This window comes from Mytilus californianus, unplaced genomic scaffold (genome assembly GCF_021869535.1).
Source record: "Mytilus californianus isolate M0D057914Y unplaced genomic scaffold, xbMytCali1.0.p SCAF_3, whole genome shotgun sequence".
In the NCBI taxonomy this organism is placed as follows: domain Eukaryota; kingdom Metazoa; phylum Mollusca; class Bivalvia; order Mytilida; family Mytilidae; genus Mytilus; species Mytilus californianus.
Genome location: NW_026262679.1, coordinates 129,643,649 through 129,661,595, shown reverse-complemented (window position 1 = coordinate 129,661,595; position 17,947 = coordinate 129,643,649). Strand labels below are relative to the sequence as shown.

General features: G+C 33.3%; 1 protein-coding gene across 1 annotated transcript in view; it reads left to right on the top strand.

Moving 5' to 3' along the window:
• The window catches only part of LOC127736196 (collagen alpha-1(XXV) chain-like), a 30,542-nt gene extending 13,582 nt beyond the window's left edge, over nt 1-16,960 (top strand). The window contains exons 4-13 of the mRNA XM_052246790.1: nt 2,941-3,030; nt 4,976-5,056; nt 6,221-6,301; nt 8,810-8,992; nt 9,400-9,471; nt 11,359-11,385; nt 11,938-12,027; nt 13,328-13,396; nt 16,062-16,165; nt 16,809-16,960. Of these exons, the coding sequence (XP_052102750.1) occupies nt 2,941-3,030; nt 4,976-5,056; nt 6,221-6,301; nt 8,810-8,992; nt 9,400-9,471; nt 11,359-11,385; nt 11,938-12,027; nt 13,328-13,396; nt 16,062-16,165; nt 16,809-16,826 (815 nt within the window). The 3' untranslated portion in view covers nt 16,827-16,960. The remainder of the gene's footprint in view (nt 1-2,940; nt 3,031-4,975; nt 5,057-6,220; nt 6,302-8,809; nt 8,993-9,399; nt 9,472-11,358; nt 11,386-11,937; nt 12,028-13,327; nt 13,397-16,061; nt 16,166-16,808) is intronic.
• The last annotated feature ends 987 nt before the right edge of the window (nt 16,961-17,947 follow it).

The following is a 17,947-nucleotide window of genomic DNA, read 5'->3' as shown; positions in this document are numbered from 1 at the left end:
GACTTTGGACATGCACCATGTGGAGGGATACCGGTAAAAACCTGACTTTGGACATGCACCATGTGGAGGGATACCGGTAAAAACCTGACTTTGGACATGCACCATGTGGCGGGATACCGGTAAAAACCTGACTTTGGACATGCACCATGTGGCGGGATACCGGTAAAAACCTGACTTTGGACATGCACCATGTGGCGGGATACCGGTAAAAACCTGACTTTGGACATGCACCATGTGGAGGGATACCGGTAAACAAATTACAAAAAGACAAGTAAAAGAACAAATATTAAGCCATAATACGTGGCAAGGAATGCTAACAGCTACTGAAATCAAATGCAAAGAGCTAAACTTGTTTATAAGATATGCCATCACACATGTACTAGTATAATATCAATGGCTGTACTTTTCTCTCAAGTACTTAGTGAGCTACAAGTTTGACTGTATATAATGATGCGTCAGGGTAAGGTATCTCTCTCTCTCTCTCTCTCCCTCTCTCATTTCATGTTGTATTCACTTTAAATTGAGTACTATGCCTACTCGGAGTGTTTAACCTTTATTAATGTACATTGTAACAGACACAAATACATAGATGTCAGACAGATTACTTCCACCATAAGACTTTCACCCTCAAAAATATGTTTGCTGATATTTAATTGATCTTTTGTCAATGTTTTGTTTCAATAAATTTTGACCTGCGCGAATGTTCTTATGTATCCCGGTATATATACTATTAATGTCGGCCACAATCACATTTATATATGAGTGTACGGAGATGTGGAAAGCGTGTCAATGAGACAGAAACTGACAACTACAAACAAGAAAGGAAAAGAAAATAAGCAATCATTAAAGTCGTTATTTTCACAACAAAAATAAAGTTTTTGAAAGCATCAACTTATATAATTAACCCATAAATAAACTTTTAAATTGAGAAAGTAGCCTAGCATGACAATTGATTATTATTTATTGTAAGACAAGCTTGACAAACTAACAATATTAAACCTTTTCAATAATTACTTCACAGCTTGTTTTAGTTGGGGTAAGGTATTTAAACATGTCTTCTTACAAAAAGACTTTATGACTGCTACTGATCATAATATTGCTTAAACTAATCCGGTAATAGAGCGATTAATTGCTGTTTGCATTAAGAAAAACAGAAACATATCCCCAAATGGTATAAGCAATAGGTATATTTCATATTCCCTTTAAGGTTAAAAAGCAATCAACTAAGCTGACATTAAATATAAAATAGATATCATCTCAGTGTTCAGACAATTACTATTATATAACGAGGTACATTAATATGCGTGAAGCCTTCAATTGATTCATAGAACCTATACAATTTGATAGAAAAGTAAGATTGAGAAAAAGTTATAATTATCGACGGAATAACGATATGATTTTAATATTTAAAATAACTACCCTCAACATATAGAAGATTAGGTCTGAAATCCATTAAAAAGTAGAAATCGTTTACCACCATGGATTTTAATATCTATTGTTAACACAATCTACAATCGCATCCACGAATCAGATACAACTGTCTCTCTTTGTAACATTTTAATTTTTCAATTTTTACAATGTATGGCTTACCAAGCGTTTCTTATGTTCAAAATTCAAATGTCAAGAGAGGTGAATGTATTTTTAAATACGTGGTGAAGTAGTAGACTGTTTTCTAAAATGGTTAGACCATATGTTACACAGTCTGACGTCAATAATATGACTCACATTTATGCGTTCTTTCTATGTGATGTCAGAAGACTCGGTCGCATTTACCATGTTGTTATTAGGGCAATCTGATTAAAATGCAGATCCTCATGTCTACGCTCTACTTTCAACGATCTGACAACACTGCGTTCTACTTTCTGTTCTGGTAATAATTGCATAAGCCAATGACATTCCAGCCTTTTAATTTTTGAAGATTGGTGTCATATAACGACAAAACCAGATGATCCCGAACATCTTTAGAACAGAAAATAGAACGGAGCGTTTTCAGATCCTTGTACGCAAAGCTTGGACACATGTTCTATATTTCAATCAGATTGTCATTAGCTCTTAACCAAGAAGTTATATATAGCAATGACATTAACGTAATAATTAAATAAAGAGATAAGAACAAGCAAATCACAAAAATAAGCCATGTTTAAAGAAGGTATGAGTCAGCATAATACTAGTGCAAAAAGTGCTTGACGATGTTAATTTAGAAACGCATCATATTCTATATACCCTTTCGAGTTTGAATGTCCCTCTGGTATCTTTCGCCTCTCTTTTGCTTATTATCAGCCTATAATTGTGTAAATAAATGAAATATGATCATTATATAAAAGCTGCATGATGAAATTTAATCTGTAAAAGATCTAAGGTTCCTATTCCCGCAGGCAAAGTTGGTCTTGGATGGATGGTCTTCGGAAAAAAATGTGGACACATTTATTTAATCTCGACAATATTCAGATATTGTTCAGGTAGGATCAACCGTTTCCTGTCATATTCGTCACGATTATCCTGTCCTCAATCCGATTCTGATTCGATTTTAATCTTTCGCATAGAAAAAACGAGAGAACATGTCCCGACACTCCCGATTGCGATCCGGCAAAGATAAGACAGTGACCATACACTAAACCGACACAAAGGGAAGACATTCGGCAAGGTCTGGACGAAATCTGGATTCAAGCGGCAAGAAACGGCATTGAAAAATGTCTCCAGACAACATAGGACATTGTAACGGTTTTGATCCGATACAGCAGAATCTGTCACGACATAGTCACGATTGTCTTCCAACTAGACAAAATCGGTTTCCCAAATGTCACGGGACGATCCTAACTATCGGGAGTGATAGGCCCACCTCTCCTGACTATCCGTAGGCTAAGAAAGTTAGAACATTGACAAATAAGATTGTAAACAATCGCTTTAATATCACATAGCTATTTCTTATTTTCTACTCAGGTGACCAGGGAGTAGCAGGAGAGAAAGGTGAATATGGAATATCAGGAATGACTGGGCCAATGGGACCCCCTGGTCCAGCTGGTCTTAAAGGTTAGTACTGTTTCTTATAATACGGAATGTCGGGAACGACTAGACAAATGGGACCCCCCTGGTACAGCTGGTCTTCCAGGTTAGTACCGGGTTTTAGTGTTGTACGACTGACTGAGCAAATGGGACCCCAGGTCCAGCTGGTCTTCCAGGCGAGTACTTGGTCTTAAAGATATGGAATGTCAGGACTGACTGGACCAATGGGACCCCTAGTCCAGCTGGTCTTCCAGGTTAGTACTGGATCTTAATTATATCGAATGTAAGGACTGACTGGGCCAATGAGACCCCCTGGTCCATCTGGTCTCCCAAGTTAGTACTAGATCTTAATGTTATACGACTGACTGGACCAATGGAACCCCTGGTCCAGCTGGTCCTAGAGGTCAGTACATTTTCTTAATTTAAACGACTGTCTGGGTCAATGGGACCCCTGGTTTAGCTGGTCTTCCAGGTAAGTACCGGGTTTTAATGCTATACGACTGACTGGGCAAATGGGACCCCCTGGTCCAGCTGGTCTTGTAGGTTAATACTGTTTATAAATGTCATACGACTGACAGAACCAATGGGTAGTACTGGGTCTTAATGTTATACGACTTGTCATCCATTTGAGAACTTTAACATGTTTACATATGTTTTACTTTATACTTTCATGACGTAGATAAAGCCACATGTTAGCTTCCCCTCAACATCAGGCTAGTTATCCTGAGCAGTATTTTGCATCTAGTATTGTATTATAAATTATAAATTACAATATTTTGTTCAAGACTCTGCGAAACCGTTACTTTAGAAAATAGTTATCATATTTGAATTAGTTCAATAAGATATAGAATAACAATAGTGCTCTCTCTTCAGTAGGAATGCTCAAAACATAAAGTGTTGAAGCAGGGGATGTATAAATACTTGAGAAGCTGTATGATCATATAGTACCTAAACAGAACAACCGTCTACAAGCTCCTTTTTTAATGATTAATAAATTCATCTATGAAAAATCAAAGAAATATAAAAATAAGGGGATGTGGTATAATTGCCAATGAGACAACTATCCACCGAGGAATGTATGTTATGAATCATGCCAGTTGTTACGCATTTAATGTTTGCTGATGATACCCCCCAGGGACTTATAGCCCAGCACAACGATATCCACCAAGTGCTAGAAAATAACACTTTATACATTTTCTGCCGGGATTTATCTTCATCATTTCCGCTTAGAATTAAAAAAAAATATAACCCATAATGACTGTTGAAGTGCCAGTCTTTGCAAGAATCAGACAATTTAGAAAAAATTTAAAACATGGCCGGAAAAAAACCAAGGATCTAACCACCCTATTTTGAAGGTACCCTCATCCTGAGTTAGAAATGGTAGGTCTTTCATTTCTGCGTGTCTGGTAATTCGAGAAATATATAGATAAATTTTGGTTAGAATGATAGCAAATTACGGAGTTAACTCCCCTTAATTGTTAATTTCTATAGCATTTCAACCAAATTATATCTTGAATTACCTGAACAGGGAAATGAAAGGAATGTTATATTCATACACCATTATACATTCTGAACTTGAACTGATGTAAAGCTGAGTGGGTTTTTGTTAGTCATGTTTCCACCACTGCCTGATTCTTAGGCAGAATGGTACTTAAATACTTGTGGAGCCATACAATCAAAAGGTACCTAACCAGGATGGTCAAAACTATCTGAGGTCAATTTTGCCAAAGGGAGCACAGATGAGATCCGTCCCTTTTAAATAATTATTTTCTTATATAAGAGAGAACTTCTTTTATACGGTTTAAAGTACAATAAAAAATAAAGGCAAGATGAACATAACCATTCACAGATAGATATCATTGGTCCTGATAATTTCCTATAATATCACATCAAGGTGGAATCAATGTTCTGGGATAATGCGGCTTTACGTAACGAAAGGTTATTGAATTCATTTTTGAAAGACGTTTTCTAGGAAGAGATGGTGCTCAAGGGGACAAAGGAGAAAAGGGCCATGATGGTTTACTGGGATTTCCAGGATATAAAGGAGAACAAGGTTTATGGATGTTGTCGTAGCATATTTGTGTTTTATTACTTTGGTTTGCCTATTTTGGTTTTGTTTGGGTTTTTTTTTTACATGAATTTTCGTGTTTGTGTTTGTAAATCAACCTTTGAAATCATGAATGTCGTCGTGTAAGTATATTTTCTCATCAATGTAATAAATGTATAAAAGCTCAATATGCGTTGTAAAATAACAATAATGTAAATTTAACGTCATATTACAATATGCTAAAGAAAAGTTTCAGTAATTACTATATTTTATTAAAACTGCAGCCTGAATTTATTTATTCCCATAGAGAATGTCAATGAAAATACATGAATCAGTGACTTAAACTTCAAGTACCCATAAGAATGATTTAAAAAGTTATTTGAGATTCCAAGACGTCTTTTGGATCAGTAAAACAAAGCTCAGAAACAAACTTACCAGTAAAACGAACGAAAAATGTGACTAAACGTCCACACATCTACTCTAAAATGAAACTGGTGTTGAGGTACTCTTTGGTTATATACATCTACCATGCCAAGAAGATAATACATTATTGGGCTTCAAAGCCTCTACATTGACTATTACTCATACAGTTAAATTAAACAAAATAGCTCGACCACAACAAATATTTCGGAATGTTTTACTTTGAAAATAACGTGGCAATGAGAAAACTTGTGAAAATAAAACTTTGAGGGTAGTTTCTTGAGAATAACAAAGGGAGCTATATTTCATACGGTATGTTTATAGGAACAATTAACCTTAGACACCTTCATTTGCCAACTACATTGACCTTGACTGTCAAATTATGGGCTAGAGTGCTAGTTTTGTGCTTCTCTGACGATAATTGGGAAAGCTTTTTGTTGCATGAGTTTCTGCTTTCCGGTTGTGCCACTTCTTTTGCTTTTGTTAACACGTAGTTTGTTTACCTTAACATTGCTGTTGTACTTGTTAAATGATGATTTTTGTTTCAATGTTTTTTTTCTTGGTACATGCGGACAAAATATTTTATTTAACGCTTCCACCATACATGTATTATGCAAATGTAACACACATTACTTACGTCAAATTTCCAACAATTCATTTCTTTTAATCGTAGCGAAGGTCTTTTTTCTATTCAAGCGAAAACTTTACATTTATGTGATTTAAAATGTTATGCAATGTCTATTTATACAGGCCTATCCGGAGTAAAGGGTGATAAAGGAGACAGAGGAATCATAGGCCCTATTGGTCCTAAAGGGACAGGAGGACCTAAAGGTAAGGCTGATTCAAACTTTTATTTTCTATTCTTTCGCATTACTGATAGATAAGTATCAGATACTACAGCAACTGTGTTAAAATGTAAGTTACATAAACTTTGAATTTCTACACGATAATACACGTATTGGACAAAATATTACATATGTACCGTACCTGACACATGTACCAAACCTCACATATGTACCGAGTTTGGTATATGTTATTGAGCATGACATATGTTACAGTATCGAACCTAATGTATACCCTGAACCTATCATATGTACCGTACCCCTGACATATGTACCAAAACATCACATATGTACCGAGCTTGGCATATGTATTGAACATGACATATGTTACAGTATCGAACCTAATGTATAATACCCCGAACTTATCATATGTACCGTACCTGACATATGTACCAAACCTCACATATGTACCGAGCTAGGCATATGTATTGAACATGACATATGTTACAGTATTGATCCTAATATATACCCTGAACCTATCATTTGTTCTGAACCTGACATATGAACCGAAACACAAAGTAACAAAGTCAGTCAATAAAAGAAGACTAAACTTTTACTTTGGCACATTGAACCCCTAACAAAATAAGTCCGTAAGAGCCATCAGATGCTTCGCCAAACCAAGTATTGCATTCAACAACCGTCGTATGACCTAGTGGTACCAAATGGGTACATTTATTTCAAATATGTAAAGAGGCGTACAACATTTACTTCATACATTACATTGAAAAAGAAACTGTTCACACTTCTTGAGCCCCGGGTTCAGCATAGGTTTTATTTCAGTGGGACCCGTGTTAGGAATTTAATGCTTCTTTTGTAAATTTATTGGGGTGTAAAAGCGTTGACCGAAGTACATTTTGTATGAAGCGCTTAATTCTAAAAATGTGCGCACGGTCAACGCTTTTACCTTCCTATAGAATTACTAAAAGAAACATTCAATACTTATAATTACATTTTTTTTGCAACGATCATGAAAACACGATTTCTTTTATTTACCTGTGCACTTTATTGTGGAAGCTCGTGTCATGATGAATGTTACATTTCATTGAAATGAAGGTTAATTTCAGAATGACGCGAGATTGCTGTTAGCCAATCAAAATAACGTATTATAATGAAACCTACATGTAATGTAATTATTTGATTGTATTGTTTTGTGGGATAATTTTGTCTGTTCGTCTGTTTTCCTTTTAGCCATGGTGTTGTTTGGCTTTTTTCAACATAAGGATTTGGTTGCCTCAATGGTAATTTTCATCCTTTTTTTTAGTCAGTTGTGTCACATCGAGATCTGATAGCAATACCTATTTCAACAATTAAGGCAAATGTGTAAAAAGAATAAACTAAAGTAGATCGTTTATCATAGCCGTCTATAATTTGTTCAGGGAAGATTTATTGTATATATATCTTCTATTCAAAATAGGTCTCTAAGAGATAATGGAGTTTATGTTTTAGCACATTTTGCTGATTGATGCTTCTGTTCATGAACTACTATGCATTCCATAAGTTATCAGTTATACGTTGATTTTTTATAAAATGTTTATAAAGTAAGCATGCTTGTTTTGATATAGTCATATAGACGTTAAGATGAAGGCTAAACGAAATGAAATTAGAAATACCATCACCATCACTTTCATTTGTTTCAAAGAGACAGTTATCTATATTAATCGTCTGCGGTAATTGAATTGTGTCCATAACAAAAAGTTAATAAAACATCGGGATGATGCCAGTCCAGTACCGATTGGTACTTGACAATTGATTATGTGACGCGAGGTTTGATTTCCCAATACCCAAATGACCATTAACAAAATCCAACACAAAAGTAATTTATAAAGCTGGATACTCATTAAGAAATTTGTTTCTTTTGCATGGCTGGTCAATGATCTTTGTTATACGTAGGATTATTAAATCCTTCAAGAATAATAAAAAAAAATCAAATCAGCGTGAATTTGTTGTTATCAAAGGCTAAGGTTCAAATATAAATGATCTTTTTGATAGCTTTAGAATATAAAGGTTCTTTGAAGACGACGACCCTTTTAACTGTTTTTTAAGGATGTTCTTATGATTGATTGATTGATTGATTGATTGGTGTTTAGCGCAACTTTCAGCGCTATTGGCTATATCGCGGCGGTTAGTTTTCATTGTTGAAGGAAGCTGGAGTACACGGAGAGAACCACTGACCTTCGCCAGGTAAACTGACAATCCTAGTCAATCAAGATTGAAATCGAACGCACCTACATATAAGTGTTGACAGACTAGTGATACAGTAGTTGGACTACTTAGACCGTTTGGCCACAGACGCCCCTGTTCTTATGATATGGTGTTACTCTACCTATTGTTCCAAACCAGGAACATGTTACCATCAGTTGCCGTTGGTTTATTTTTGAAGTGAAATACAGGAAAAATACAGAAGCAAGAGTTTTCACGATTTTATATAGAATAGTCTGTACCAGGCTAAACTAAATGAGTTTTTTTTTTCTTAGACTTAATAACTATTTTACTTCAGGAGAGATTGGAGAACCAGGAGAAGATGGCATTTCAGGCAAACGTGGCCGAAGAGGTCCAGACGGTCTTAAGGGTCAAAAAGGCATTATGGGAATAGCTGGTCCCCAGGGTCATTCAGGTCTAAAGGGACAAAAAGGAGAGAGTGGGGAAACAGGAGAGCCTGGTTATAGGATCACGTGTAATTGTAAGTGTTCCTAGGATTTAACATAATTTATTCAAAGTAAAACAAGTATATTAAATTCCCATACAGGAAAATATCATATTCTAAAATTTCAAATTTTCAAAATAGGAAATATAACACACGTGATGTATACGTCATTTTAAATGAACTATAAATTAATCAGATTTTGTTAGTGTCCTCTCTTCTTTCACAAGGAAACGACATGATAGTATTTATATTTAATACAGTAAAAAGTTAAATAACAAAAATACTGAACTCCAAGGGAAATTCAAAACGGAAAGTCCTTTATAAAATGGCAAAATCAAAAGCTCAACCACATCTAAAGAATGGAAAACAATGACACAGTCTCTTATATTGTTACATGGTTATTATGTTTTATTTGCATGCTTATCCTACCAATTAATTATCAGGTCCTAGTGGGGAGAAAGGTGATAAGGGACAAAGAGGATTAATAGGTTTTACTGGATATAAAGGAGATAAAGGTAGGTTACATGTTGTTTTGTTGTGTGGCGACAGATATGTCGGGGGAATGACATGTCAGTTGATGGTGGATGTATTGATAGATGTTTAACATCCTACAGATGAATTTTCAAATGTGTTCAGAATAAGAATAAAATAAGTTTGATATTCTATTCTATGAATTGTTTTTAGTATTAGATCTGCTCACTGAACGTTACGACAATGTGACAGCATGATATAGTCCATAGTTATGTTACTAAAGCTTATATGTTATTTAGGTTTCAGACAGGGTATATTTTACGTAACATATTCCCTGTGCCGAATGCTCATTTACCCTGTCAGTGTTTCCTGAGTCGTCATCAATATCCCCTGTGTAGCCCGAGTAACAATTATATTATACTTAAGTGTCCTGATTTCAACATTATTTACCATTCTGATCCTCGTTTATATCCTGTCAAGGTACCCTTTCAAATTGCAGGATTTGCCGGGAAATTTCACGCCAGTATAATATTTCAAGTTACTAAAGCATAAATAGATTTATAATGTTACACCAAGATTCTGTTATTTGCAAAATGCAAAATTCTGTTGGAATTGAAATGTATACTCTTAGTCTGAGATACATGATTTTTTTATTAGCTGTTATTGCCTTTGAACTAGCTGTCAATAACAGCGAGTACTCTCAGATATGTACTTGCTTGCCTTTTTTTTGTGGGGATGTGTATATACCCTGCCACATCTGGTCTGTGTCTTTGTTACTTGTTTTTTCTGCTTTGAATCGATCTGATTAGTTAAGCCCTTTTCAACTGATTTCTATAGTTTGTTCATTTGTTATGCTGTTACACCACTATCCAAGGTTAGGGAGAGGGTTGGGCGCCCGCAAACTTGTTTTACCACGCCACATTTTATATGCACCTGTCTTAAGTCAGGAGCCTGTAATTCAGTGGTTGTCGTTTTTTGCTATATATCATTTTTTTTTTTTCGTTCGTTGTTTTGTACATAGATCAGGCCGTTGGTTTTCTCGTTAAAATTGTTTTCCATTTGTCATTTCGGGGCCTATTATAGCTGACTGTGTGGTATGGGTTTTGCTCATTGTTGAAGGCCGTACGGTGACCTATAGTTGTTAACTTCTATGTCATTTGGTCACTGGTGGTGAGTTGTCTCTTGGACAATTATACCACATCTTCTTATGTTTAAATCTACTATAACCTTATTTGGCATGAACTTTAAGGAATATTTTGTTTTCAACGCTCTTCAACTTCGTATTTATTTGGGTTTTTAACTGTTTAGATTTGAGCGCCACTGATAAGTTTTATGTAGACAAAACGCGCGTATGTCGTGCAAAATTATAAGCCTGGTACCTTTGATGTGTGTTTATATCGGTGTAATGTAGTAAAGTGATACGCTTGAGAGGGGTTATCATGTCTACGTTGTTTCTGACCTACAAGTTGTAATGACAGCTGTATTCGGCGCTAAAAAAATCTATGTTATGTTTGACATATTTAAAAACTATGGAATTTCATGTAAATCGTCACATATAATGATGAAAAATTGCAAATAAAATGTCTCCCATTCTTATATATTCCACAGCTAACTTTAAAGTAAAGTTCATTTATAAATAAGACGTAGAATAGTCTTTTGAAAGTTGACGCCAACAAAATGAAGCCGCATTTATTTTGTTGTGCACAACTCATGTGTTTTGAAAAACCAATACAAAACAGATGAACGAATGCAGTATGAAAAAAACCAAGAAATGAAAAAAAAACAAGCGAACCAGTTTAGAAAAAACTTGACCATGGTCAAGTTAGCTGTATATACATATATATATAGCTCAGTCATTGACTTGTAAATAATTCAGCTACAAAAAACCTACTTTGGTTAAAACTGTCTAAAACTAAAACTTTGTTTTCCAGGTTCAGATGGTCAGAAGGGTGATACAGGTAAATAAATTCAATTAAGTATCAAGCTTTTATAATATTGAACACCTTTTTTAACGAACAGCTGCGGCCCCTCAATCTTTCGATACGATAAAAAGGAAAATAACGATTCAACAATAAAAAGAGCAAAAATATTTAATATTCTGAATTGGGATTGGGTAAACTTTATGAATATTTTACACTTCTGCTATTTGAGGCAGAATACTTTAAAACAATTGGAAAACATGTAAAATCAAACCAACTAAAAATAATAAATTATATGATGGATACAAGTTGATGGAAATTTGTTCGTACATATAGATTGGAGCAAAAGCAATGAAAGTGCATAGAATTATCATTTAGCAACAAAATACTCCCACTTTTTATTCTTTATATTGAGAAACACAAGTTCAATAACAACGATTGCATTTAAATATTTCCCGAAGTGTAATTTTAAGACGAAAAAAAAACAAAGCATATAACACAATTTTTAAAATGGTGTTAAAATCATAGAGATGTGATATCTAATGGTTATGTTATGATAATGCATGGTACATATTTGATATACTATAACAGGATTTGGATTAAGAGGTCGACCAGGAACTCCTGGTAAACCCGGAATTAAAGGGGATATCGGAGACAAGGGTTCAAAAGGAGCATGTGTCGGTAATATATCTGTTGTGTCAAATGTTGTTTCATTATTCATTAATTGATTTAATCATTATTATGTCGTTGAATGTTTTCACTTTGTTTCTTTATAAGGAAAAAGGTAAAACGAAATAAAATGCAAAATGAGAAAGTTTTCACATGTGCGATAATATGTCACAATACAAGAATGGATACTATATTACCGTCAAATATAAGAACCCGTTGTTGCGTTGTGCTTTTTCATTTGCGTTTATCTTTAAATGTGATTTCTCAACAATAAATACTCCGTTTTTATTTAGAAAACATTCAGATTTGTAATGAAATGGATCGATTTACATTTATTGCAATTATAAGTATTTAATATTTCTTCAATAACATTTTCTTTTCTTTATATATATTTTTTTTTCAATTTATCATTTCATTTACACTTATATAAGTCAATTTGCTTTATAATATGAGTAATTGGAAAATGATTGACCCTGTCTCGTTCAGAAACATCAGTTATTTAATATATATATTGCTAATTCTAGTTGACGATTCGAGTTTTCAGAGCATAGTGGGGGATGTTTAAACAACTTTGAGCTTACGATTAAATGTCGAATGTGTTGCAACGTCAAAGTTAATATTGAACCATGACGAAGCCTTTAGTTTATATTGGTATATTTGAAGAGAATGGAATAAATCCAAGTCTTTGCAATTAGACATTAGCATTATGTACTAATTCCATACACTGCAGACTCTTATTATGGAAAACAAAATGACTCAAATCGGCTTAAAATATAAATCCACATTGTTAAATTCCATTGCTGTTAGATCAAGTCTGTGATCTGTAAAAGGCAAGATTGTCGGAAAATCAGGGTTTATGAAATCAAGGGAGTCAACTTCAACCCTAAATACTATCCATTTCTGTTTCTAAAGTCCGGACACGTTGAGCTTGAAGTTAATTAAAGCATAACATTCTTGTGAAAGGTTAGATTGAACTTTTTGAAAACAAGCTTATTGAAATTAAGGACACATTGATGTTTGAATGTTCAACATACCTTACGAGACAACCGCGAGGAACAACTTTTTAAAAGACGAATTCAATTCAATTGAGGGGGGTTATAAATGCTTTTTTTCTGGAGAGTAATTTGCCTAAGGCTTACAATGTACAAATGTGTTTTCGATACGTAGAATTCATCATACTCTGCTTCTGCTGATTGCACTACAGGGTCAATTATTTTATTAAAGTAAATATATTAACGTCAAAAGTAAAATTTTTGTTATAACCTTTAAGGTATACATTATAATGTTTTGAGAAATACCCTACATTTTGCAGTTTCTTCTCCCATAGCAATGGAAAGTTGGAGAATCAACAGTGATTCTCCTTCATCAGCCGTCCAGTCAGGTAACATTAAGTGTTGTTTCAATCAGCACTGCTTTCAATGACGTTTTCCACACATTGCTAGCATGACTTATGCATTGTTATGTGCAGGTGTACCTTTTCATTTTTATTTGTAATCAATGTAGTATTTCTGGTGTTTTGTGTATAGCTTTTCCTTGCAAAACTCACTTTTTTTTTAATTTGATTTTCAAATTTATCATGCTACGTGTTCTAACAATCCATTCTTTATTTGATATCTTTATTAATTAAATCCCATTTATTGTGAGCTAATTTAATTTTTGTGATACCAATTTTCGTGGAATGAAGAAAAAAACTGTATTTTCTTGGAAATTTGATTTCGAGGTTTTTTTGAAAGTCTGCATTCAAACCAATAGAAAATGTGAACATTCTTAATTCATGGTTTACCTACACCCACGAAATCAACAAATATAGTATCCCACGAATAATAATTAATCCACAGTATTGCTTATAAAGAACTCTGACATGCGTACCACCGGGTATTGATAGATGAAGTTTACTGCATAATGGAATATTTGTATATTTAAGTACAGACAATAGTACATGCAATATTCTGTACTTTCCGTCTAGACATTGTTAACATCAAAACTTTAAGTAAAAAATTGTAAGACATATGATGCACTAGTCTCAACGATTGCACCATAATAGAATATAACAGTTCGTAAGCTCTTGTTTTAATTTAGATCATGTGATATAATAGTGAATAATTTCTTACTTTTGGGAATTATTTTACGAATTAAATTCAGACATTCTACCATAAGATAGCATAGTTTGCATGTGGGAAAGTAATGTTTCCTACTGGTTAAATGTCACAGGTAGAGCTTATAATTATAATGTAACGAATTTTTTAAAGTGCATGCCATAACTACTGATTGCAATTAATAAAAACTAGTATGTAATATGTTGAAGTACCATAAATAAGATGCGTGGGAGCATGTAAGGTCTACTCAACACGGAGCTCTACAAAGTTATATCGGAAATCAGGCTAGATTATAAAAACAGACGTATTTTACAAAATGAATCTTGAGTAATAGGTGCTATTTCACAAAAAAGACAGTTAAGCTAGTTCTGTACTTAGGTTTTGTATTTAAAAATCTTACTATTTCATTTTAGAAACGACACAATTACCTCCGATAACAACAGGTATGCTGTACACTTAATCCTTTTAATATTTCACAAAATTGATGAAACGTAAAATAAATATTTAAAATTTTATATTCATTACTTGATTTCAAAAGATATGCATAAAAAAAGAAAAAAGAAAATAATAAAACTTAATCCTCTCCTCCGATAACTGGCTACTGTTAATATCTAGCAAAAATCGTTCACATTTTATTCCATTTAGTACCAAATACGACAGCATCAACGACAACGAAAACCACGGTGATCACAGCATTATCAACAACAAACTGGACACCTACATTACCTCCTCGGACTAAAGGTTTCGAATGTGCATCAAGTTATCAGTTTGTGGCTTCTTATTCCCTGAATATTTTCTCTCAAATTAGTTGCTACTGCATGGATGCAATTATACTTTATTACTGCATGGATTACAATTATGCTATACTTTCCCTGTTCTATTGTCTCTTGTTACATTTGCTATGCATTTTTAACTTTTAAACTTATTTTATCTATCAATTGCCATCCCATATGCATGCAGACTGATTGAAATTAAAAAAAAGTCTTCTTTTGCCTCATTAACTTTGCAAGGTGTTTAGTACCTACTATATCTAATAATCTAATATTTTATTCACAACTTTTTATTAATTTTCTACTGGAAAGCATTTTGTAATCAGCAAATTATTTCTTTTTTGGGGTCTTAATGTCTTGATATTTACCATATTTAGAATGGACTTTTTCAATTTGTCTACCATTGAAGGAGTAAGAACATTATTGGTATTTTTTTTGGCTCGAAATAAAGAACTAATGGAGGAATGAGCATTGAAGGATAAACACATGTTAAGACAACTGTAATGTATACATGGGAGGTACACTGTCCTAACGTATTATTTAAATTACTTAATTTCGTAGAAAATTTGTGGGAAAATTTTCTTACAGGAATTGGATTAAAAAAAACTGTATGACCCTGTTTGTTGTTATTATTATTATTATTATTCAACATGTACCTCTATCTATATTTAAGGTTTCAACATGTAGCTCTATCTATATTTAAGGTTTCAACATGTAGCTCTATCTATATTTAAGGTTTCAACATGTAGCTCTATCTATATTTAAGGTTTCAACATGTAGCTCTATCTATAAGTAAGGTTTCAACATGTAGCTCTATCTATATTTAAGGTTTCAACATGTAGCTCTATCTATATGTAAGGTTTCAACATGTAGCTCTATCTATATTTAGGGTTTCAACATGTAGCTCTATCTATATGTAAGGTTTCAACATGTAGCTCTATCTATATTTAAGGTTTCAACATGTAGCTCTATCTATATTTAAGGTTTCAACATGAAGCTCTATCTATATTTAAGGTTTCAACATGTAGCTCCATCTATATTTAAGGTTTCAACATGTAGCTCTATCTATATTTAAGGTTTCAACAATGACAAGACGGAATGCATTATTAACTTGTATGATATATTATAATAATACTAGAGATTAATGAATGCATGAATATTTTCATTAATGCTTACAAAGGAGTAAAAAATCCAGTCGAAGTAAAAACAGAAAACCAGGAGAATGATGCAAATGCCAACACCTTCTCTCAATACCTCATCTTATCTCTTATATTGACTTGTAGTGTATGTAATTATATCACCAGCTTATAATATATAGCATACTAGTATTATAGTATAATGCAATAGAAAATGATATCAGACGGTTATTGCTGCTCTGTTTAGGCTTTTTTTCATATAATGCGCTTTCTAATGTGTTGGTCTCAAGCACACCCTAAGAAGGTTTATAAAAAATCACGTGTGGTGCGCACTAAATTATCTGAACTGTTCGACACCTAACCGATACATAAAGAGAAAAAAGAAGGCGGCAATTGACAGCAATATTTCATTAAGTGAAACACAATGTATAAAATGATTCATTTTAATTCGTTGTAATGTCTTACTAAGCATAATAATTGCGTATACAATATGTAATATTAAATTTGTTTAATTTTAAGTAATCTGTACAACATCATAAGATTATATTTTAATAAAGAGAAAAATACACAACCTACATTATTTAGATTGAATTTTTTTTTTTTCAGTCATTAAACATCTATCTTTTTATCAATAGCAAAACAAATTTGCCGTCTAATGATTAACAAACTGACTTAGGTAGCCATTTGTCATCAATATTGTCATCATAACAGTCAATATAAAAATGACAGGTTCCCCTTTAAAAAAGATATACTTAAAAAATTAATTTTCATTGTTCAATAAAATCTTGCAGTTCGCAAACTTAAGATGATTGGAATTCCACTTTTTCTAAGACGATCGGGACCAGTGATTGGTTGTTGGATTCGAGATTCCGCGTTGCCTAATAACTATTATGTGACATATGACTTCTATGGGCGTTATGTGTATCAATACACATCCAATGAAAACTTTAAGTCAGCCACGATTGATAGGACACATGATCTTCGACGTTATCATTACTATGGGAATAGTCACGTGGTTTTTAATGGTTCTTTATACTACCATAGATCTGGTGAAAGTACAATTGTAAGGTTTGACCTGACACATGGAGCCATTACCACTTTTAAGGAAATTCATGGTGCGTCTTACAATGATAGTAACTATTTATATGCTAAAAGTCATGTGTATTTTGACCTAGAATTTGACGAAAATGGATTATGGGCCATATATAGAAAGCCACGTGATGAAAAAAGATTATATATTATGAAAATTGATCCGTTGACAATGCAGAACATAAAAACATGGCGTCTTGAGGTTGATCCAACAGAATACGGAAATGGATTCATTGCAGGTGGTGTACTATATTTGGTTAGAGACATCACTAAGACAAAATCAGCAATTGATTATGCTTATGACTTATACACAGATAAACAATACAAAGTTCCAACTCCAGTATTCAGAAATCCATATCAGTACAACACAATGATCAATTACTTTCCAAGAAATAATGCCAGAAATAGTCGATTACTTGCCTGGGATAATGGCGTACAGATGGAATATGCGCTACTTTTTTGAACACATAGCCTATTAAAGCATGTACATAATTCTTTAATCATACAGATACATTTTTTTTTCTTTTTTTTTTTTATTTCTTAATTCAAAACAATAAGATTACAAAAGATAAAACATATTTAGAATTGTACGAGATATTTTATTCTTTTTGGATGCATTCGAAGTGCATGGCTTTCAACGACTATTTCCGATTTTCTCTGTTTTATAATGCTTTTATGTTAAATTGTTGACAATGAGAAAAAGAAACCTTTCTGCTCTTAATGTTTCAAGGTTTTTGTTGTATGCATTATTTTTATTCTGAATATAATGTGATAATTTGCATTAATTTTATTGTGAAATGTGATTTTTACGTATATTATACGAGATGCTTATTAAAATATT